The sequence below is a fragment of the Salvia miltiorrhiza genome, chromosome 5, assembly GCF_028751815.1.
Source record: "Salvia miltiorrhiza cultivar Shanhuang (shh) chromosome 5, IMPLAD_Smil_shh, whole genome shotgun sequence".
Classification (NCBI taxonomy): domain Eukaryota; kingdom Viridiplantae; phylum Streptophyta; class Magnoliopsida; order Lamiales; family Lamiaceae; genus Salvia; species Salvia miltiorrhiza.
This window is the reverse complement of record NC_080391.1, coordinates 9,183,504-9,206,906: the sequence shown is the minus strand read 5'-3', so window position 1 is coordinate 9,206,906 and position 23,403 is coordinate 9,183,504. Positions and strand designations below refer to the sequence as shown.

The 23,403-nt window shown below is 32.9% G+C and overlaps 2 protein-coding genes across 2 annotated transcripts; both read right to left on the bottom strand.

Annotated features, from left to right (window-relative positions):
* Nucleotides 1–3,362: 3,362 nt before the first annotated feature.
* LOC130985814 (uncharacterized) lies at nucleotides 3,363–6,281 on the bottom strand. Its single transcript, XM_057908953.1, has 2 exons — nucleotides 5,714–6,281; nucleotides 3,363–3,937 (listed from the first exon to the last, which is right to left on the bottom strand). Exons 1-2 carry the CDS (start codon nucleotides 5,997–5,999, stop codon nucleotides 3,555–3,557), a joined length of 669 nt encoding a protein of 222 aa, XP_057764936.1. The 5' UTR covers nucleotides 6,000–6,281; the 3' UTR covers nucleotides 3,363–3,554.
* Nucleotides 6,282–19,481: 13,200 nt separating this feature from the next.
* LOC130985813 (probable F-box protein At4g22030) lies at nucleotides 19,482–20,906 on the bottom strand. The gene has a single exon (XM_057908952.1). The coding sequence runs from the start codon at nucleotides 20,823–20,825 to the stop codon at nucleotides 19,641–19,643; it is 1,185 nt and encodes a 394-aa protein (XP_057764935.1). The 5' UTR covers nucleotides 20,826–20,906; the 3' UTR covers nucleotides 19,482–19,640.
* Between the last annotated feature and the right edge of the window lie 2,497 nt (nucleotides 20,907–23,403).

The following is a 23,403-nucleotide window of genomic DNA, read 5'->3' as shown; positions in this document are numbered from 1 at the left end:
TGCTCGAGTCAACTATTCTGAGTTGTTTCCAATACAGAAATAGCCTAGCTTTCTTGGTATATAAGCTGTCTTAAAAATTGTGTGTATTAAATGCACCCTGCATGTTTTCGTAGTGTCGTCCTCTTCATCCGGACCCTCCTCCAGAGTTAATAGTAACGAAGCCTTTTGTGTTTGTGTGGCCGTCTGGGATGCATGTGCATGTTTTGACCTAATGATAAATCAATCCTGGATCCATCCTTGAATATAGCACCCGAGTATCTGAACCTCGATTGCCATCTAACTAAATTTAACAATATTAGTGTATAAATTTGTTCATTTAACATTTTAGTAAGATAAGAAATGAGATTTATTATAATGAACAATAACCGGGAATATAGTGAACACGTATCTTTATATGGGAAAAATACTTCGTTAATTAACAATATATTGATTGTTTTAAGGAAATATACTGAGATCAAAGTAGCACGACTCTAAGGCACAACTTGTGGATTGAATATTTTACCCTTGTTATATATTTATTATTATATTTAGAAAATATAAATCTATTTTGATATACATTTATTTGTCACCCAAATTTATAAATAAAGAATACTTTATATCTATAGTTATTGATAATGCTTATAAATAAATATATTAATCCAATAAATTATCTAATAAAAGTAGTGAATTAATAGATTTTTTTAAATAATAGATTACTAATTAAAATAATATTAATTACACGTACAACGTACGTTCTTTCTGCTAGTCAATTAAAAAAATATGATATGTATCTAAAGTGAGGCCAAAAGTGGGATAAATGATTTGAAGTTGAGGTAGGGTTAGGATGTAGTGACTAGTGAGTGTCATCTCTAATATGAATAGTTGTAATTTAGTTAATGTGGTGAAATTTAAATGTTTATATATTTTTACATTACAAGAAATTTATTCGTAGATTTTATTAATTACTCGTCAATTCTCCTTCTTGCAAAAGATAGCATTATATCACTGAACTATTTTTGGTGGAAGGTATATGTAAATACTTTGAAGTGGAAGGCATATACGAATGTTGAGCGGGTATATTTATTAGGTTTCAAGTCAGTCTTATCTGATTATGGGTTATTCAATTATGAGTCATTGAAAATTTTTCGAATAACAAATTTTCACAATAATTTTGGATTTTCGGGTTTCGGGCTAACCCGTAGAGTCAATTATACTTGAAAATTATAAAAAATTAATTACATTCCTTCTATAATTCTATATTTGTTAGCAATGTTAAACTAAAAATTATATATAAATAAAATAATGAGTATAATTTTTCAATATTGAACCAAAATAAATTTTATTAAAAAGAAATTTTATTATATTGATAAAAGTAAAGTAATAAAATTTGAAAATTAAGTGATGAGAAATCACGAATCGTTCTTCATATTTTGGGGCTGGTGATGCATGTATGTGTCTCTGCACCCTCGCCCTAATAGCGTTCTGATGTGTGTGTTTCGGGCAGAGTACTCACATAGGGATCTCCTGGCTTCTTCTGTTGCGAGCTACGCCGCACATGATTCTTGCACACGAGGGCTTAATCGTGATCCTCGGCATCAAGCTCTACGACCAGTGGTTCACCAGCGAGAAGAGGTCGTTATCCATTTGCCGATGATGGGGAATGCGATTGGAAGGAGACTGCTCTCTGCTTGTTTGCAATTGGCTTCATTCATTACGTCGTAGTCTTCATCACATTGTATCAACGTGTGATTGCCCTCTGTTTCCTTCCTATTCTTTTAGCACGCCTAATGCGCGTGGAGCCCGAGGGTGCCATGCAGAATGCCACCTTCTAGTTGCGATATACAATACAAACTTCACTATAAGAAAATAGGCGTACTACAACCGTTATTTACTATTGGAATTTTGGTCGTTAGAGAGGTGGGCGTACCGATCATTTTTTACTTATATTACAACCGATTTATTTATTTTATTTTATTTTCAAATTTTAACTTTAAGGATCGATAACTGATTGCCTAGTTTGAACAAGCTTAACTGGAATTTGATAAGTCTCCTTTAGCTAGTTGATTAGTCTCAACATCAATTGACTCATTATTAGTTGAATCAATTCAGTAGGCACTACTCTGAAAAGCAACGAAAAGTTGCAATTGGTATATTCTCTCCCTCTCCCCATACACTAATACGTACTTGTTAAGGACCAACATAGTAATATTATTTTAACAAGGGTGAAGGTCAATTATACAAAGCTTAGACTCAATATCTAAATCAAATTCAAATATATTGTTGCAGCAAGTACATACATTTGAATTTTTGTTTAGTATCAAATGTTCATGAGTACCGAATTATGAAATATATTTGAAGGCGAAAACTCCAATTATGTTGTTGAGAAACATCAATCATGATAATAGATTATGTTATGGCACTCCACTTATAATAACAAGATTTGGTATACATACATGTTTTGGAAGCACAATTTCTTATCGGACAAAATGCTGAACAACAAAGTTTTGATTATAAGAATATCACTGACTCCAATAAATTTAAGATTGCCATTTAATTTTGAGCAACATTAGCTTCTTTTAATCGTCTTTTATGCAATAACGATCAACAAAAGTCAATGTCAATCGCTTGGACTCAAAATTTTGATTTGTGAGGGTAATAGAATTGATCGTACTACTACTACAAATGTTGTATAGTAGGAAAAATTTCTAAAATATGTAATACTGTTGTTTTTTTATCCACATATATTGAGTTACTTACAAATTATACTTTATATTAAAATTTATTTACTTAAAAAATATCATTTAATTACGATAATGATAGTGCATTGTACAATGGATGTACTAGTTTATATAAAAGAAAATTTCCATTTATCATATATTTCATTCTTTTTTGTTTAGATATCATTTATTTTATTCTAAATTTGATATGATTTTGTACAGAACTACAGAGGGGGGAAAACCTTGTACAATAAACTCTACCTATAAAATATTTTTGCACTTTACTTGAAATTTTTGATCACATGCATTTATTCTCCACTCTATAACTCTATTCCTCTCCAATCTACTAATAGGCAATTCCAAATGTTTGCATACAGAGGTACATAATCGGGACCCATTGAGATGAAAGTAACCATGCTTTCACAGTTATGGATAACCCATTGATTACAAATTTACAATATGTACGCCCACTCCCTAACCCCACAAATTAGGAGGGTCGGGTTGGGGGGAAGATCCCACTTGAAAACTACTACTAGTATATCATTCTGTGCGATGGGACACATACCAAACACTACTTTGGTTACGTAAAATACATATCTTCCTCTAACGTGTATATTTGTAGACATATTAATACAAAACAAAATTGATTGATTGTAAAAAGAGATCTCAACGAAAGACTATTTATCATTTTTGGGTATTTGTTCTTTGTGGAAATAACTAAAAGAAGAAAAGGAAAACAAAATATGGAGCCTCTTTCTACTTGAACATGGAGGAAACTGGTGCTGCTGCTGCTGTATAACAACACAAGTGCGTGCTAGAAAACCAGAAAAGAAAAACCACACTATATAGTAAGGTGCCTTACATTACTTTTTTGCTCTCAGAAAAGGAAAATTTTCGATCTAGAGATTGCAGTTGGCTTCGAAGGTTTTGGTTCTCTTCAAGCAAGCGGTCATATTCAAGAAGAAAGCCTTCTGATTGCTTCTTCAAGGCCATTGCATTGGCTTCCGCACTGCCTGCCTCTTTATTTTTTTCTTCAAGCTGTTTCTCTAGCTTACCTATCATTCCACGCATTTTACTCATCTCGTCTTCCAGTACTTTGATTTCCTCAGGCGCTGGAGGCCTGTTATCATCAAATACTCGGTTTTGTTTTTTCACTGCTTCAGCGCTCTTCCTTCTTATACGCAGTTCTCGGATGTAGTGATGCAGCCTGTCAATCATCAGGGCAAGGAAAAGGGAGAATCCTGCACCAGAATTTATAATACATATTCAAATCTTGACAAAAGTAGAGCAATTCTGCAACATGGATATGTCTTCTTCTTTTCTTGAGCACAACATGGGTACTCTTCTGACTTGTGCAATAAAATATTTAACCAGGTAATATCATGTGTTAAAGACAGTTAAGACAGCATGCTTAAAGCAAAAAGTAAAGAAATCATTCCACAATAACATGGAGCATGTTAGCTTTCAAGTGAAAGATAATTGAAATGGCAGGTTGGTAGGCCTAAGGAAGGTAAAGTTCATCATTCTTGAAAATGCTGGTCCCAGAGGCCAGAACAAGGATTAACCCAGGATCATCAGAACTTTTGAAAAATTAAGAACACCAAAATTATACAATTCCAAAAATGATGTGTATAATCCTTATTTCACGAATATTATATATTTGGCAAATTATAATGCTCCAAACAGATGAACCATTAAAGCAGTGAGTTTCAGAATATAAATATTATCTATCATCTGTATTTAGATCCTGAAGAGCAAAAAACACATTAATGATGTGTTAATGATAGAGGAATGATGAGCATACCAAATACAAGGTCCACTCAGGTCCTGGAGATTAACTAAATATGAGCATAAAACTTCATTTTAAACCGATCACAGTGATAAAATTATATTCGGCTTAAGGCATTCAGTTTCAAGATCACTAGATCGGAATACTGAAGTCCAGGTCCCTCTAGCCAAATCCGCCAAGCTGCATTCTCGCACATTAAAATCCAAGTAATTCGCTAAAGTTAGAGCTAACTGCATTCTGCAAACTCACCAAGTATTCTGCAATCTATACTCTGACAATAAATAACGCACCTATATCTTCGTAGCACTCTGTTTCCACCAACAGATGATTTTGATATTATGTTACTATCAACTTCCAGTGAAAAGAAATAAGGAGGCAGGATAAGCTTATAGTCAAAGATCACATTAAGGAAAATCGAAGACCCTACAATCAAGAACATGATTATGTTTGTGTTAAATTCGAATTTATTAGTCATAGAACAGTGCACCTAGTTCCCCCAATCCATGTACATTATTCGTGGATATTCATGCCGGCAGTCTACCAATTCTCTGACGAACTAGATTGCATTGTGTTAATGAAACAATGCATGATGTATCACAATTCAGATTTCATGCCCGTTTAAGTTAAACTGCTATTGCATGATATTGTCCATAAAAGTCCAACTATGGCATTTACTGTTACCGAAAGGCCAGATACAATATGCACTCAAGACAAATTCATATTCGTACACAGTCTTAATAAAACTAAGAAAACCTCCACTCAGATGAGACCTCTAAAATTCACAATCTTAAAGTCTACCTCATAACCTTGAAAAGAAATGTTGAAGGATGGATCATGAAACCATTGTTATTCCTAAACACCATCGCAATAAAGACAAAAAAAGAGAGCAATTTCACGGCATACAAAGACATAATATACGTTCAAAGAGAAGAATGAACAAATCTATAGAATAAAAGCAACCCTGGAAATCCACTGAAACAGTAAAACCAGTACCACGAAGCATATAATAGAAACAATTGAATATTTTCTTTTTCCTATGCATAGTCATTGCCAGAAGAATCACCCTTCGAGAAATCGCACGAATGATGCAATCGACAGATGAGTCGATGCAGCTTCGCCGCAAAGTTAAGACTCAACAAAACAGAACAATCCAAATCATAAAATATAGCGTTCGTAGTTGAGAAATTCTGAGAGAAACGAATAAGGATTCGATTTCAGGAATTCTTACCCATGAGAGAAGCTTCGAGAAGGTGCTTGGCGAGGATGACCTGATCGGTGGGATTAACTTCAGCGCCATCTTGGATCCAACGCCTCTGGATCGCCACCACATTGTAGACGGTAGCCACCATGAGCACGAAGAGAGTCCCGGAGATGGTCTTCACGACGACTGGGCCGCGGCCGCGCTTGAGGCGGTCCAGCCCCATTATGACCAGCTTCCTCAGAGGAGTTTTGAACACGAACGCCACGATCAGCGCCATCTCCGCGAATATCAGGCTGAACAGCAACTGGATCATCTTGTTTCTCTTCACTTCCGCTTCAGCTTCTTCTTCTATTTCTTCAATTCTCACACAAATTTCAGCTGGTCGACAAGGTAGTTTGATGGAGACGGTAGGAGAAATCAGAGAAGGAAGAATGGGGTTTTAATTAGACGGATCCAATCCCAAACACGTCCATATTTGAAATCAATGTTTTTGCGTGTATGCAATTTGGGAATTGGGGCTTTCCTTCTTCTTATTTGCAAATTCATCCTCCGCGTTGCCAAGTATTGCCGACGTCGACGTGTAGGGGATTATAATTATGTTCTTATTTTTGGTAAATTTGCTTCATTAACATTTATGCTTGTGATTTTATGAACCAATTAATTAATGCCGCTGGATTTTGATTCGGCAGTTTGAACTTTGAATTATATGAACTAAACCCAATTGAACATTATTCTAATTACTAATAGTTTGATTATTAGGTTACACAATAGATTTTTTTTTTTGGGGTAATAGGTATTCATTTCATAACATAATATATATAGGGGTGTTAATGGTGTGCAATATCTGTTGAGATAATGAAAATCAATAATTATCTGTTTAATATTATTTCAATAAATTATTTAATTATCTCGAACGAAATTACATTCATCCTTATCTCTTGCACATACAAAAAATACGGCATCTCTTTCTTTTCTTTGTTCTCACTCTCTTTCTCAAACCCTGACATTTATGCTTTTGTGATTTTATGGTATAAATTTGTATCATCTGTTTCAAGATCTGTTTTGTTACCGGAGGAATGGAAGGGGCCAACACTTCCACTTTGTCCATCCATTATGTTTGTTCATAGATGATCTATCGCACATATACGCAACACGAATGGTACGAAATAGGGCATTTCATACCGTTCTGGGATGTTTATGTCAGCGAGTACTTTTTTGGGGTGGTGAGAAAACCAATATCCAGCCTCTCCCGTAATACATACCCAGAACAAGGATTTACCAGCTCAGCCAGTGGTATTCATTTAAAGTTATTGTATATATAGTTCAGGCGTTTAGGGTTATTCTTGTGAGATTTGCATTTGTATTTGTTTGTAAAATAAAGGATATTAATAAAACGTTGTTTTGAATTTGTGCTATTTTGTGTTATTTTATGTTAATTCATACCATTCGTTCTAACAATTGTCGATACATCAGCATGGACAACTGATATTTAATGGCATGTTTGTACTATTTGTTCCAAGGTCTGTTGTGCCAAATGTTGGGACAAATTTTAAGAATAAGTCATTTCTTTCCTTTAATCGTCTCAATCTTTTGTCGCACAAGTGTTTGCATGAATATGTCATTTCGTATCATTCGTCCCACAAAAATAGTATATTTTTTGTCATTTAAAAAAAATATAGTCTTGTAATTTGTATCAGCAATTGACACGAATCGTACGGATATTCAATTTCGCATCATTCGTCACAATCTCTGTTGTGCCATCACCTGTGATAAATAGTACGAAATAATGTATTCATGCCACTCGTCCGAGTGTTTGTCGCGCCAAGTATTTAGCACGAATGGTACAAACATTAATTCGATTTCACACTATTCATGTCAGGGTCTGGAGTGACAACAATTGCGACGAATTGTACGAATATGTCATTCTGTATTATTCGTGGCAAGTTTGTTACGCTAGCAATGAGGACGAATAGTGTGAATATGTCATTTAGTATCATTCGTACCGCAAAAATGGCCCAATAAAAAATTATAGATTTATAGTTTGTTCTAACAAATCCAACTATAATTGAACCAACATTCTATTTATTTATTTATTCATTTTGCGAAAAATTCAAGTGATCATATGATCAAATCAATACAAAATCTTAAAACTAACACAAAATCTAACTAAATTCTTAAACAAAATTTTTATTTTTCATCATTTTCGTCACTTTCTTGCACTGGAAGAAAGCATCGTGTGGGTGGCAGCGATGATGAATTTGGGGAGGTTAGAGATTGTTGTCTTCTTCACCCCCAATACATTTCCGACTGGGCGATATTCACTTGGAACAAAATAATTTTTCCGTTCCACTCCTTCCTCGCATATGCGGGACAAATCTCGGAGCAGGTGGCACGAATGAAACCATTTATACAAGTCCTTGCCACGACAGATCTCGGTACGAATGGCATGGATGTGGCTAATTAGCGCATTGGCTTCTTCCATCTCCTCAGAGTGACACGACAGATCTTCAAACGAGTGGTACAAATTCATACTATTTCGTTCCAAATTTTCTTAAATTTGAATTTGTACAATTGCTTATTTGGTAAATGGATGAAACAGATTGGCTACTTCAGGCATTCCTAAGAGGTTTTGGTTGTAAATTGTTCATTGGAAAATTATGAATAAGAAAAGATGAAAAAATATTACTTCATTCGTCCACGATATCGTTTCCACTTTGTAGGTGAGAATTGTTGTGGGTGGAGTTTGGGCCCCACTATTATTGTGAGTGAAGTTTGTGTACCCTATATAGTGCCATAAATGAAAGTGAAAACGATATTGTTGACAAACTAAAATGATAAAAGTGGAAACGATATCGTGGACGGAGGGAGTATCTTTTTGTCATTTTTTATCATATGTTTATTAGAGATGAATAGATGAAAAAATGTTGGAAAATATTTTCACATCACTATCCAAAGATAATATTATTCAGCATTGGAGAGAAAATAAGTCGAAGTGGGCTGCTCGAGAAAAAATATTTCATCATACCCGGAGAAAATTTTATATCATAGTAAATATGTAAAAATGATGAAAAAAAGATGAAAATATATTTTTTCTCTCTCATTTTCCATCAAAGTAAATGCTGCAATAGCCAATAGAGATAACCACTTAGCTAGTTTACTGCTTAGTCTAACTTATATCACAAAAGCACAATTCCTAACTAACCCTAACTGGCAACGGGGTGCATAACTTACATTGTGAGTTCAGTAAATTGCTCCTTGTGTAGCGTTGTCTGTGTTGAGCTTTTTTTCCCAATTCCACTGATGATGATGTTTGAGAATTAATCCGACTTATTTGTAGATTGTTATTTAATTTTTCAAATTATTATATGATTTCTTATCAAAACTGCAATCAGACCACCCCACAAAACTTCAATTTATTTGTAATCCAACCATCAAAACGTTTCGATAATGTCCTTGCATTTTGATTTGTAACAGGCACCTCTAGTTTTTTCGACCACTGAAAATTGATGCACCAAAAACAATCTTATGTGCCAACAATATTATTTTTGGAGCCAAAATGTTGTATCTTATGTGTTAATTTGCTAGAAAGAAAGACAAAAATATTATTGAAATGTTTTAAAAATTCTGTTAAACTTAATTATAAAATAGGTCGAAATTTGTGCATCATTTTACAATGAACTTTATAGTTATAAATAGGCAAATGATAACATGTGTTCACATACATGTTTATTTCTTTAGTCTAAGAAATGTACTTATCAATATTTGTTGCGTTCATTTTCTTTTCTTTGTTTTCTTTTGTTTGGAAGTGGTTAGATTTATTTTTTAATTTCTATTTATGGCTGTATTTTAGCCGGCTAATTTAGAGAAGCTTTACTATACGAGCTTAATTAAATTTAGGGTTAATTACATATAAATTACTGAATTTTCAACAAATTCTCATTTTGCACATGAACTTTAAATTCTTTATTAAAATTACTCAACTACTAATTTCTTCTCATTTGGCATATTTGTTCATTTTTCGATCAAATTTTGGGTCTGAAATGGCGTCGTTTTCATCAAACTATACATTACAATATTAATTATGTTTTTTCATACGATCATATTTATGCTACACAAGCATATTCATGCCAAACGACTATATTTATGCCATGTCACCACGATGAAAAATGGACAAATATGCAAAATGAGAAAAAATCAATAGTTGAGTATTTTAATAAAGATTTTAAAGTTCTTGTGCAAAATGAGAATTTTTTGAAAGTTCAGTAATTTATATGCAATTAACCCTTAAATCTAATACTCCCTCGGTCCTCATAAAATGTATCCAATTTGTTATTTTCGTTCGTCCTCATAAAATGTATCCAATCTATTTTTGGTAAGTTTTTCACTCACAATAAAGTAGGACCCTTACTCTACTCAGAACACATTCAGCTATTTTATTAAAACTCGTGCCATTACAAATGAATACTTTTTATAAGGACCGAGGGAGTACTACATATATCCCCAAATAAATGCTCACTTTAGAATGACATGAATTTTAAAAAATTAATTGAATGTATGTAAGTGGAATAAAAGTCTCATTTTTGTTCTACTTGAATTATGTGTGTATATTTACTAAAAAAGAAAATCAGTACTCATTTGAAGAATAGGGAAAATATAATGTAGTAATATACTTTATCTAATGCAGCATAGCAAATCATATCAGGCTACAAACATAACTCTAGCTATTAAAAGGTTCTTTTGCGCGTGCGTGTTGGTCTAGCGGTAAGAGATTAATGCTCAAGATCAGGTCCTGGGTTTGAATCCGTCGTCGCATGATCTTTAATTTTTATTTATTTATTTATGTAATTTATCCAAAAAAAAGGTTCTCCTGCATATTCTTTGAGTGATAGCCAAACTTGACTCAATATTTCTCTCTTACTAAACCAAAATGCAAGGTAGTTGAATCACAGATCTTTACAAAATATAGGTAGCTGCAAAAAGATGGAGCGAGATTTTTCCATTTTCCAGTTTAGCCGGGTCTTTAATTTTAATTATAGCAAATGTCAGTGACAAATTTCTAATTCACTTCAATTTCATGCATATCCACCAAATAAAATGATATACAATTATTTATATCAAGGGTGTTTACTTTACATGATTGATTATATGTATGATTGGATATTTTTATTATTAAGAGTAGAATTTCTATTTTATGAAATAAAAATCAAGTAAAATTAGCTTGAATGATAGAAATAATCAAAAAATTTTAGGATATTTCAAAATTTCAATTAATCAAAATAAATAAAGATTTAATCTTATTATTTTTATCTAATCAAAATTAATTATCCAAAGTAAAGGCCAAAAAGTATATCAATGAGCTGCAATGCCACACGCAAAAGTGTGAGAGATTTCGGTTTATTGTCAGTTATTTTTGCCGACATGTGTTATAAATTGGTTATTAAAAGTTCATTGACATTGCTAAAGTGTGGAACTACTTGGTTGACATCAACAGATAATAGGCATGGGGACCCCTATCTTCGTTCCTATATGTATTGTGTGCGCAAAGCTTATCCCCGTTAATTCAAAGGAAAGAAATTTATGCTAGTTGTGGGGGCTCGTCTATTATGTATGATAACATGAGATAATTTATAATATTATTTTTTTAAAATATCAAAGATTTTTATAATTTGATGATGATTTATTATTTATTATTTATATTTTTTATTCTGTAACACAAAATATTCAATTTTTTATATATATCTTATCAAATATAATATTAATATCTAATAAATTTAAATTAATATACATCACAATAAAAAATATCACACATTATTTCATACTACATAATAAACGAGTCCTTAGTGTGTAGATTATACAATTTAAATTTATGTGTTATAGCGTAGATTATACACTCTAGATTTATTTGTTAAGGTGATTAGAGTATATAATATATAACATCCTAATATATACTTTTTTTTTTTTTGATCGGGCAAAGTCATGTTAGATGTTAGTAATTAGTTCCCCCATCCACTCCAAGAACCACCTTATCTCTCCATTCACCAAAATCCACCTTATATCTCCTCAAACTCCTAATATATACTTATTAAGTTTGTTTCAAAACATGAGGCTCTTTATAAAGCAAGAGCCCGATATTTATTATATAGATTTTTGGAATTTTGTATATCATCTTCTAGGTGGAATACATAATATACATCCTAATTACCATATTTCACATTCCTACTATAAATAAATATACTAATTAAAGTACCATATTTCACTCTCTAATTACCATATATATCTATATATTATATGAAACACCAGTTCTAACATTAATATTTTCTCGACAAATCTTATACAATTTTTTTTTTCTTCAAAATTCTAGGTTATTTAAGTAAATGTGGTTTGATGAATGCAATTTTCTCTCCCTCTTATAAACATCCTCTCTAAAACCACAATAATTCCTCAAAAAATGATTCGAAATTATTCAAATTTTCATTCATTTTTTTCCAAAAACAATGTGCAAAACAAGTAGAGAGAAAAAGAAGAATTAGAGCACCCGCATCGCGGGTACTCGAGGAGAGGAGCGGCTTCGAGGAGTGCGATGCGGGGGGGAGGTCCTCGAGGAGTACCCGAGTTATCGGGTATCCTCGAGAAGGCGCGTGCTCTGCACGCGCCAGAAATAAAAAAAAAAAATATTTTCAACGGCTTTTCAATTTTTTTTTCTTCCTCAACGGCTCTTTCGTCCGTTTTTCAATTTTCCTTTTTTTTTTTTTAGGAATTGTTTTTATTTTATTAAAGTTTTATGTAATATTTAGGATTTTATAATTAATGCAATTTAAATTTGAAATAAATTGTGTTATTTAAATTTGAGCAATTAAATTTAAATGAAAAACATAAAATCAAAACTAATGTTATCAAGTAGGCTATCAAGGAACCCCAATGCAGCACTACCTACTCAATAACACAACCACTATCAAGTAGGCTATCAAGGAACCCCCAATGCGAATGCTCTTAGAAAGAGGGATAAAGAATAAGGCGAAGGAGGTGGTGGTTGGACGAGTTTGTTGTTCGCCCAAAAAATGGAACGACGACTAAGACGGCTGTCCAAATGGTTGCTACTAGCGGCGTTGGGATATGGCGATCACACATTCTGTTAGTTGTTCGACCAAATTTATTTGGGAGAAGGTGGAGGATAACAACAATAGTTGCGTCGCAACGGTGAGCGGTTGCCGGACTTCAAGAAGCAGGTGGCACGAGACGGGGTGTGTTGATTTGAAACTTGGGAGTAGAGAAATAAGAGGAAAACGAAAGAAAATGATTTTTAGGCACTAATGAATAGTTTTGAATAATCTTGGGCTTTGTTGAATGGGGTTTGAAACATTGATGTTGGACTTTAAAAAAAAATCATCTTGGGTCTTTACTTAAATATAGATGTTGGCGGCTTTAGAAATATATGTATATATATAGGGATGAGATCATGTAAATTCAACTTTCCTTATAGTAATATAAATTTCAAAGGCAAAAACACATAGGGGTAAAATATGAGTAAAAATTTTGGAAAAAAAAATTAATTATGTTTTTTTTACCGAAAATTCATTTTTTTTTTCACGGCCACCATCAAAATTATGCATATAATTGAACACAAATATGTATAACGTTAGATAGAAATATGAATGAGAAAGTATCACTATGCAAACCCTTTAGTGCCTCTCGCTGATACTCGTCGCCGCCAAAGTTATGCATATATATAGTTGAATATTGCTATGCATATTTTTTGTGTAACCTTATGCATATTTATGCTTTTCTTTATGCATATTCGTGTTTGTTTGGTCCCCTGAGGATTGAAAGGACAGGTGTATGTGGGAAAATACACTTGTAGGCTATTTTTTTGGAGGTTACTTAAAATCAACACCTTTGTACTGAAAGACAATTTTACTGCTTTGAAAATGCGTGCTTCAGTTAACAAGAGGTGGCGACTGATACTGAAACTGAGGTTCAGTGGGTGACTTCAGTTAATCGAACTGGTCAATTAACTTTAGTTCAAGTAAGGCTTCAGTCGTAAGTAAAACAGAGTAGAGTTACTTATCTAACTGACTATCGAAAGATTGATCAGTTAAACATATAACTCTAGCAGCGGAATATTAAACTTAGTGAAATAGCCTTAAAAGATTTTCTTCACAGAGAATCCCTTAGTTACTCTTTTCAGTTAGTCAGTATTATAGAAACAGAGTTATGCGCAAATACTTAAAATAAAAATAAGAAAGAACGCAAGGAATTTTTACGTGGTTCGAAAAATAACGTTCCTACATCCACGGCCAGATGATCAATCTGACGAATATTCTGGGCATATGCTTACGGGTGCATAGCAAACCTAGCCATGATGCTTACGGGTGCAACGCAAACCTAACTGCAATGCTTACGGGTGCAAAGCGACCTGTACTGATAAGAAAAACGCCTTACAGCAACCAACTCACGGAGTTGGATTTTCATACTTAGCTTGCGGGTGCTAAGCAACCAAATTATTTAGTTTACAGGTACTAAACAACCACTGAGCTCGGTCTAAGTCTCAAGCTCGATTACAAACACTCTTCTCGCTCTTTTGAAAAGGGAGTATTGTAATATACCAACTAGGATTACTGAGTACAGGATCTCAAGTAATCAGTAACTAGGCTAATGATATATTTATGTGAATTTCCTAGTTACGCTAAGAGAGTTTAGGTAATCAGTAGAACTGATTTTACAACAGTGAGATACTCTCTTCATCGTTTCAACGCTTAAGGAATATTGAGCTTTAATTGATTTTCTAATCTAGCTTCGGCATTGAGGATTGAATCGGATTCTTCTCTTTCCTTCTCTTCACCTCTCTCTTCTCTTCCTTTCTTGAGAGATTTTCTGAGCTATTTATAGGCGTCTCTGAGGAATAGATCCTTTGGCGAAGATCTTCTTCTTCAAATCCTACCGTTGGAGATAACATCTTTATTCTTGCTCAGGTACTGAAAGGACATTCTTCTTAGATGATATATTAAATATTGTTGCATAAGCATTTAATGTAAGTGAGTGTGCTTCCGTCCTTTGCTTGACCAGTCGTTGACTTTAGTTCAGTCGACCAGCATAATCTCAATATCTTCCTTCAGTTGTTCAGTTTTGTAGTTGAGTTTTGATCTTTCGAAGCTTCAGTTGTTGTTTCTTCAGTCGCTTCTTTCTACTGTAATCTTCAGTCAAGATATTAAAGCTAAGGTTTTGGTATCATCAAAACTAGGATGAATATTTCTTCCAATTTCCAACAGTGTTCAACTATATGCATAAAGTATGTGATACCGTCAGGTGGCTCTCACCGCTGGTCACCTAACGGATCATATACACTACAAGAAAACACGCGTATAACGACCGTAATTAACGATCGAAAAGTTCGGTCGTTAATTATCCGGCCATAACGACCGATTTATGACCGTTTCACGATCGATTTTTTTTAATTATTTTTTTAATATTTTAATTTTTTTAAGGACCAACTTTTTAGTCGTTAAATTTTTTTAGATTTTTTTTTATTTTTTCATTTTTAACGATCGGAATTTCGATCGTTAATATTTTTTAATTATTTTTTATTTTTTATTCATTTTTTATAATAAAAAATTTTGTAATTTTTTTTAAAGACCGAAAATTCGGTCGTTAATATTATTTTTCGGTCACTAATATTATTTGTTTTAATTTTTTTTTATTTTTTTATTTATTATTATTTTTTTTTTTTTTAAGACCGAATTTTTTGGTCGCTAATGTTATTTTTAATTTTTTATTTATTTTACTTAGTAACGACCAAAAAATCGATCGTTATTATTTTTCCAATTTTAAATTTTTTTAATTTTTTTGTAATTATTTATTTTTATTTATATATAAAAAAATTTAACTAGTTTTAATTAATTTATTTTTAAATTACTTATTTTTGTAATTACTTATTTATTTTTGTAATTACTTATTTTTAAATTATTTAAAATATTTTAAAAATAATTTTTATTTTCATAATATTATTCTAAAAAATCAGACAATGTTATTACCTAATAAAAATATGATATTATTTGCAAATACTATTTAAAATAATAAATCTTAAGCTGAAGCAAATAATTAATAGGTTTATTATTTTAAAATAATAAATTATTAGATTTATTAAATTATTATATTCGTTATTTTCAAGACATTAATAATTTTATTATTTTAAAATAATAAATTATTTGATTTAATAAATTAATGATATTGTATATTGAATTATTTTAAATTTAATAATAATAAATCTAATAATTTAATTAATCTAAATAAATCTAATAATTTAATAATTTATTACGATAATATTGTATATTACGATTATTATTTGATTGTATATTGATTTTATTGCATATTTGATTGTTATTTTTCATACTCATATTTTCTTCTTTTAAAAAAAAATTACGATAATATTAATTTTTTATTATTTTAAATTCGATCGTATATTTACCGTGAATCTTTCGCCGGCACCACAAGTCTTAGATATCATCTCGATATATTCTAAGGTTGTGAATGAATAATATTGTATATTGAAATAGAGTTTAAATGAATTAATATGTGTTAGTTATATCAATAATACGCGTGTTTTGTATTGATGACTACTCGGAAAGAACTTCAAGGTTAAGCGTGCTTGACCTAGTGCACTAGTAACATGAGTTACCCACTGGAAAGTTGGTCAAATCGTATGCAATTAAGATCAAAATACAATAGAAATACCAAATACTTGTGGGATACAAAGATATACTCCCTTCGTCCGCGATAATGTTTCCACATTGTGGACGGCACGGGTTTTAAGAAAAGTGGTGGATAGTAGTGGATATGTAGTGAGTGGAGTTTGAGTCCCATTATTGTTGTGAGTGGAAGTTTGTGGACCCTACTTCTATAAATGGAAGTAGAAACGATATCGTGGACGGAGAGAATATATAAAATATATATATATATAAATATATATATATATATATATATATATTCAAAAAAAAATATTATTTTTTATTTAGTTTTAAAGACCGAATATTCGGTCGTTAATTAAAAAAAATCATTTTTTTTTCTTTTTATTTTTAACGACCGAAAATTCGGTCGTTAAAAATAAAAATTTGGTCGTTAGATTTAACGATCGAAAAAAATGGTCGTTGGGACTCAGAACGACGATGCAAACAACGATCACCGAAAACGATCGTTAATTCGGTCGTTAACACAATTAACGACTGTTTTTGGGGGTTTTAACAATCGAAAATTCGGTCGTTAGAGCTGCATTTTCTTGTAGTGATTCTTTCGTCCTACAGGGGTCACATACTGATACTTTCTCATGTATATTTCTATCAAACACTATGCATACTATATGCATAATTTTGACGACGATCGCAGAAAAAAAATAAATTTTTGATAAAATAAAATAAAAAAAAAATTTAAAAAAATTACCTCTACGTGTATTTTGTCTTAGAAGCCCTTAGAAAACATCTGACACGTGTCACTCTCCCAGCGCTCCACATACACATTGTGTGGTCCATATTTTGGATCTATATACTATTATAAGGGGGTGGATCTAAATGATCCACACCCTATATATATATATAGGGGACGCTCCAATAAGACCCCCTATTTTTAGTGAGATCTTAGACACGATCTCGTGCGTTTATTTTATAAATCCATGACTGATATTGTACCTAGAGGGCGAATTTTTTTCAGGGTTTGAATCCTAGAGGAAGCGAAATATTTTAAATTTCGTTATTCATCAGTATAAACTGCATTGTTCATCAATATATATGTCTCAGTGTCTCACGAAAAATAAGGGGTCTCACTGGAGTGCACCCCTATATATATATAAAGGGGTGGATTAAAATAAAAACACATATGAGAATATAAAATAGGAATCATTTTCAGCCCTTAGATCATCAAGATCTACGGTTGATTCATCATCCTGTTGGATGAATTCATGGTCCTAAGTTCGAATCCCATAGGAGCAAAAAAATTATTTTTCGCAACATATAGTTACACAATGAATTCGTACGTGTTCTACATATAATTCATACTCCCTCAGTCCGCCAAAAGTGGAGCCCGGTTACTATATCGGGCGTCCGCAAAGAGTGTACCACTTTTCTTTTAAGGAAATGGTCCCACCATTCACTTTAATCATTTAACCTTACAAACCCTCTTTATTTACAAAAAAACTCATCTCAAATTCAATCTCAACCACACATCTTATAAAGTGGTGGGACCATTTCTCCACTACATCAAAATCATCATCAATTTTATTAAATCTCGTGCCCAGCTAAAGTGGCCCATTTTTAGCGGATGGAGGGAGTACATTTTAGCTAGTTCATATTTTATATGTTAAAAAGTGTTTATACTGTAGCCCTCCACTATATATATATATATATATAGGGGAGGGCTAGAATAAAAACACTCTTAAGTGTATAAAATATAAATGATTTTCAGCCCTTAGATCATCAAGATCTACGGTTGATTCGTAACCATTTTGGATGAATTCGTGGTCCTGGATTCGAATCACAAAGGTAGCAAAAAATTTATTTTTCACAATTCGTAACCATGTTGGATGAATTCGTAACCCTGTTGGATAAAATTCGTACATTAGAAAACGTTTATATTTATATTTTAAGAAGTGTTTTTACTGTAGCCCTCCCATATATATATATATATATATATATATATATATATATATATATATATGGGGCTATGATGCACGGATTCTTCAAAAATTAGCATGTACGGCGAATTGGATTCTTTTAGGGTGCGATTCTCTCGGATTCTCGTCGGATTCGCACCCGATTCGCCACGTGGCGTATCTTTTAAAATAATTTATAAAAACAAACCGAATTCGCAAATTTCATAGGCGAAATTCACGTATCTCGTACACGAAAGGTCTACACAAGGTTATTTTGATAATTTTATTTTCAGTTATGACTTATATATTAGACTAATAATATTTGAATCGTTATATTATTGCTCAATTAACTTATATAATTGAAAATGCTTAACTTTTGGGTAAAATAAAATGTAAATTACATATAATTAATTTAAGAAAATTTAAATTGTATATATTTTATAAGCATTATATATCATAAAATTTTAATAATTAGATGTATCATTGCCGAATCGCAGCCTATAATTTTTAAAAACCCCGTATCCCCGTACTCGTATCGTATCGCCCCCGCATCCGCACCCCCGTACCTATGCAACACAGATATGGGGTGAGCTAAAATAAAAATAAATCTTAAAATATAAAATAGGAATCATTTTCAGCTTTTAGATCATCAAGAACTACGATTGATTTGTTACCTTATTGGATGAATTCATGGTCTCCTGAATTCGAATATCATAGGTAGCAAAAAATTTAATTTTTGCAATTCAGATATTTACACAGCAAATTCATACGTGTTCATACATTTACATACGATTTCTCTAAGATTAAATCTCAATCATTAGATTATAAGTACAAATCAATAGTGTTCGTGTAAACAATTCAAGTTTTTTAATTAAAACTTGTGCTATCATTCCTTAAGTCTTATTTTCATGGACGGATGGAGTATATTTGTTCGTGTAATGAAGGATAATTTGTAATAATAGTATTTTTTATTATTATATATTGTTATAAGGTTGAGTAGAATTTGCCTTTGTTACAGAAAATATATATATATATATATATATATATATATATATATATATATATATAATCCCTCTTGTCTCAAAGTTAAATATATATCCCTTTTTATAGCATACTTTTAGCCACAAAAACACAGTTAATTAAATAAAAAATAGAAACAAATATCCTAAAAAATTCCACGTGGAATTACCGATCAATTTCATAAAGATATGTATAAGTTGAAATGAATGAAAGAATTGGTGATTGGTTGAGATTCTACATACATGCCAGTAAATTTGGTGGATGAGTTAGCTATATACAAATATATTAGAGCATGCATGATCAGAAAAGCTTGCTTGCAAATTCATCAACGTCGAGATCCCTGAGCTGCGACAAGCTCCTCCCCAGCTGCAACGCCACCTTCATCTCAAACACCTCCCCATTCTCCCTCCTCTCCAGATCCCCTTCCTTCAAGTTCCACTCTATCGATTCCTCCATCATCTTAAAGAATCCCGCGTTGCTCCTGTACATCTCGAACACCATTCCCACCTGCCCCCCATGCTCCAACGAGTTCACCACACTCGCCAACGCGCCGCCCACAACCGCCACCGCCGCCGCCCACCTGCACTCGCCCACTAGGGCGCTGCCTAGGGCGGCTAATCCCGTCAGCACGGGGCCTGTAACCGCCAGAAATTTGTTCAGTTTCAGCGCCTTCTCACCTAATCTCAAGTAGTCTTGCTTGTCTTTTACTCTTACAACCCTAATCACTTGTCTCATCTCCTCCTCCAACTTTCCGTTCCACCCGTTGTAACCCGCGTTTCCTCTCGAAATCGCCTTCCTCCTCCTCTGCTCCGGCCACGACACCGCCGGCTCCACGGCCGCCGGGAACTTCTCTAGCATCGCGCCCAGGAGAGGGAGCGGGAATGCCTTGTCCAGAGCCAGCACTCTCTCCATCATCTCTCTCACATCCGCTGCCGTCGGATTCCCCATCGATATAACGGTCTGGATCTGATTGTGGAGCTGCTTGAACAGCCTGGCGCCGTTTCTCTGCTCTTCCGCTAGCTGAGAAGGCTGGATCTTATTCATCACCGAGAGCATACAAGTCGCTGCCACGTACATGACGGTGGAGGAGATCTTCAGCGCCGCGGCGGGGGAACCGCCGGCGGCGGCGGCGATCCCAGCCATGGCAGCGGCGGCGAGAGTCATGGAGTTGATCGAAGTCAGAAGAAGGCTGTTCCAGTTGTCGCGCTGCTCCCCGACGTTCCTGTGCATCTCCACTCGATCCGCGACTGCTTCCATGATCGCGTAAAGCTTCGCCACCACGGTCGGATCCGGCTGGTTAGGGTTAGGGTTTCCGTTTTCGACGAGGGTGATGATTTTGAGAGGCTTCTCCGTTTGCTCCGGGAATCCTCCAGTTCGGAGCCCCGGAATCTTGATTCTGGCGACCCGCCTTGGGATGTTGATGGCGGCCTTGACTATTTCTCTTTGCTTGTAGGAGATGGATGAATTCAACATTAATGTCGCCATTAACTCCCTTTTGTGTACGAGTATTTGTTAGTTATGAAAATTGTAATGTGTTAAGAATTAAGTGAGTAGATTGGCGAGGGAGTGAGTGTTAGTTACTATGATATATATATATATATATATAGAGAGAGAGAGAGAGAGAGATGGATGGCAGTCTTGGGTTGACTTTCAACTCGGAGGGTACGTAATCCCTTGTCTTTGACCGTTTAACCACTTACCATTATTGCAGATTCTCAACTTATAGAATACACTCTATTTTGTAATCTTTTCTCTACACTACAATATATATATATCTTGTTCAAGTAAAATAACAAAAAACATAATCTTCTTCTACAATGATAATATTGTTATTAGAGTTGTTAGTTGTTTCATGTAGCTGTGTATCGTGAATATATATAATGTCATTCAATATTTATAGTGACATATGTATGATATTTACTATACATGGTATATGTTAATGAAATATATATATATATATATATATATATATGGAAATATAACAGAATAATTTGAATCCTAAAGAAGCACGATTTTGCATTATATATACCGTCCAAATTAATCGTCAAAATATGAAAATATAACCGGAGATTTTATATCTAAAAGAAGCATGATTTACATTATACCGTCCAAATTCCATCCTCGGAAGTCGGAAATACACGCCAACTGTTGGAAATAATTAGTTGGTCAATGGGATTGTGCACGTGAAATTAACTTCCTTCCCTCCACACTATATCTCCCCTTTCCTTTCCTGATTATTTTAGGGTGCATGACAATGTTTTAGATAAAACTAGTTTGTAACTTATCGGGAGTCATTTTATGTTATAATTTAGGGAAAATGTGTAGATCTACGTCCTTGTAGTAGTAGCCCCTATAACGTATAGTTCTCCATGGCCCATAGTCGGCATTGGATCAAATAAGCTCCCAAAATCATAAAAATCGATCAATTAACTCATTTTTCGTCCGTTAATCAACCTTTTTCTTTATTATTTTTTAATTAAAATGTGGGTCTGTTTCCAAATCTCACCACTGTTTAAGTGTTTGATACAACATCAGAGTCAGAGAAGTCAGCCCCCGCGTCACCGGCCCCATAATTTATAAGGGGCTACTATTGCAAGGGTGTATCTGCACCTTTTCCCTATAATTTATAAATATAAATGATAAATTAATTTTATACTTCATAGAGTTTAGCCATAAAAAATTATTGACTGTGGTGATCGTATGATCTTAAACTAAAATGGTTAGACTAGTACTGTTTAACCCACCCAAAATCACTTAAATCTATGTATTTGTACCTGTTTTAACATTACCCGCTAATTATCCAAACTCGTTTGAATTTATAAATGTAAAACTTGTTGCAACAATTGGATATCTTTCGCAATAACAACTCGAAATATTACAAAGCCAACATTAATAATAAATAGAATAAATAACAAAAGATTTAAAATTAAAGAAAAATTCATGTAGACATATCTCTCGATATTTGAACCTATTTAAAAAAATAATTTTACTACTCATTTTCATCTCAAACCCGCATAGTAATACCCACCACGCATGCATATCTCAAACTCGCATAGTATTAATATCTACTAGTCACTCATTATCATCTCAAACTCGTATAGTAATACCCATTAACTCTTCAAATTCGTTTGAATTTATAAAAATAACGTGCTATAATATTTGGTTATCTGTATCTCAATAAAACTCAAATATTACAAAAGAAACATATGTATATAGTAGAACTATTTGCTAATTACCTATTTTTGTGTCAAACACATATAGTAATACCCCTTTAATTACTCGAACCCCTTTAAATTTATAAATATAAATAATTACAATAATTGATTCATCACAATTATGAAGTAAACATTTATATAAAAAATAAAATATTAAACAGAGAAAATTTCACGTAAGCATGTTGGTAAATGTCCGTCACCTGTTCAAATTTATAAATATAAAAGTTGGTCATTGTTCTCAATAAAAATCAAACGTTATAAACATTGATAATAAATGCTAGTATAAATAACAAAAGATTTAAGAAGCAAAAAATTCCTCGTAGAACATGTCCATAAATGTTCGTAAGTAACAATTTATTATTAAAAATAATATATGAAATTAAAAGGACATAAATAAAAAAATTTAGATAAATAAGAATAGAAAATTGTAGATAAATATCAAACCAATTCCCTATCCACGCAACTAGCTATTTCTCATGATAAATTAATATTGAGGACTTATTTCAATAATCCTATAGAATCGGCATGCTAAATTAAATAAGATTGCATATATCCAATGTGTGAACATGAATTAAAAATGCGTCTACAAAAAACTAGACAACAAAGAGCAAAATGACAAAGATAAAATAAACTTAATCACATATGGCGTTCTTTGTTATATATCGTTAATTGTGGTAGTTCAGTTTATGTATGCAAACACGCTTTAAATAAAGAAAAATGCGTAATGCGTGGCGCAAGTATTTCGTTTTATCTCCGTTTTGCGTAGATTTTGAACTAAACTTTAAAATGTACGTCACGACTCACGAGCTGTTAGAAATGTTTAATCGATCCACATTTATTCATTCTAT

Bases quoted from the DNA above. Each gene is read 5' to 3' on its own strand.
- LOC130985813 (XM_057908952.1), bottom strand. From the start codon at position 20,825: ATGGCGACATTAATGTTGAATTCATCCATCTCCTACAAGCAAAGAGAA.
- LOC130985814 (XM_057908953.1), bottom strand. From the start codon at position 5,999: ATGATCCAGTTGCTGTTCAGCCTGATATTCGCGGAGATGGCGCTGATC. The intron at 3,938-5,713 runs GTAAGAATTCCT...ATTCTGGTGCAG, and splicing joins TCTCGAAGCTTCTCTCATGG to GATTCTCCCTTTTCCTTGCC.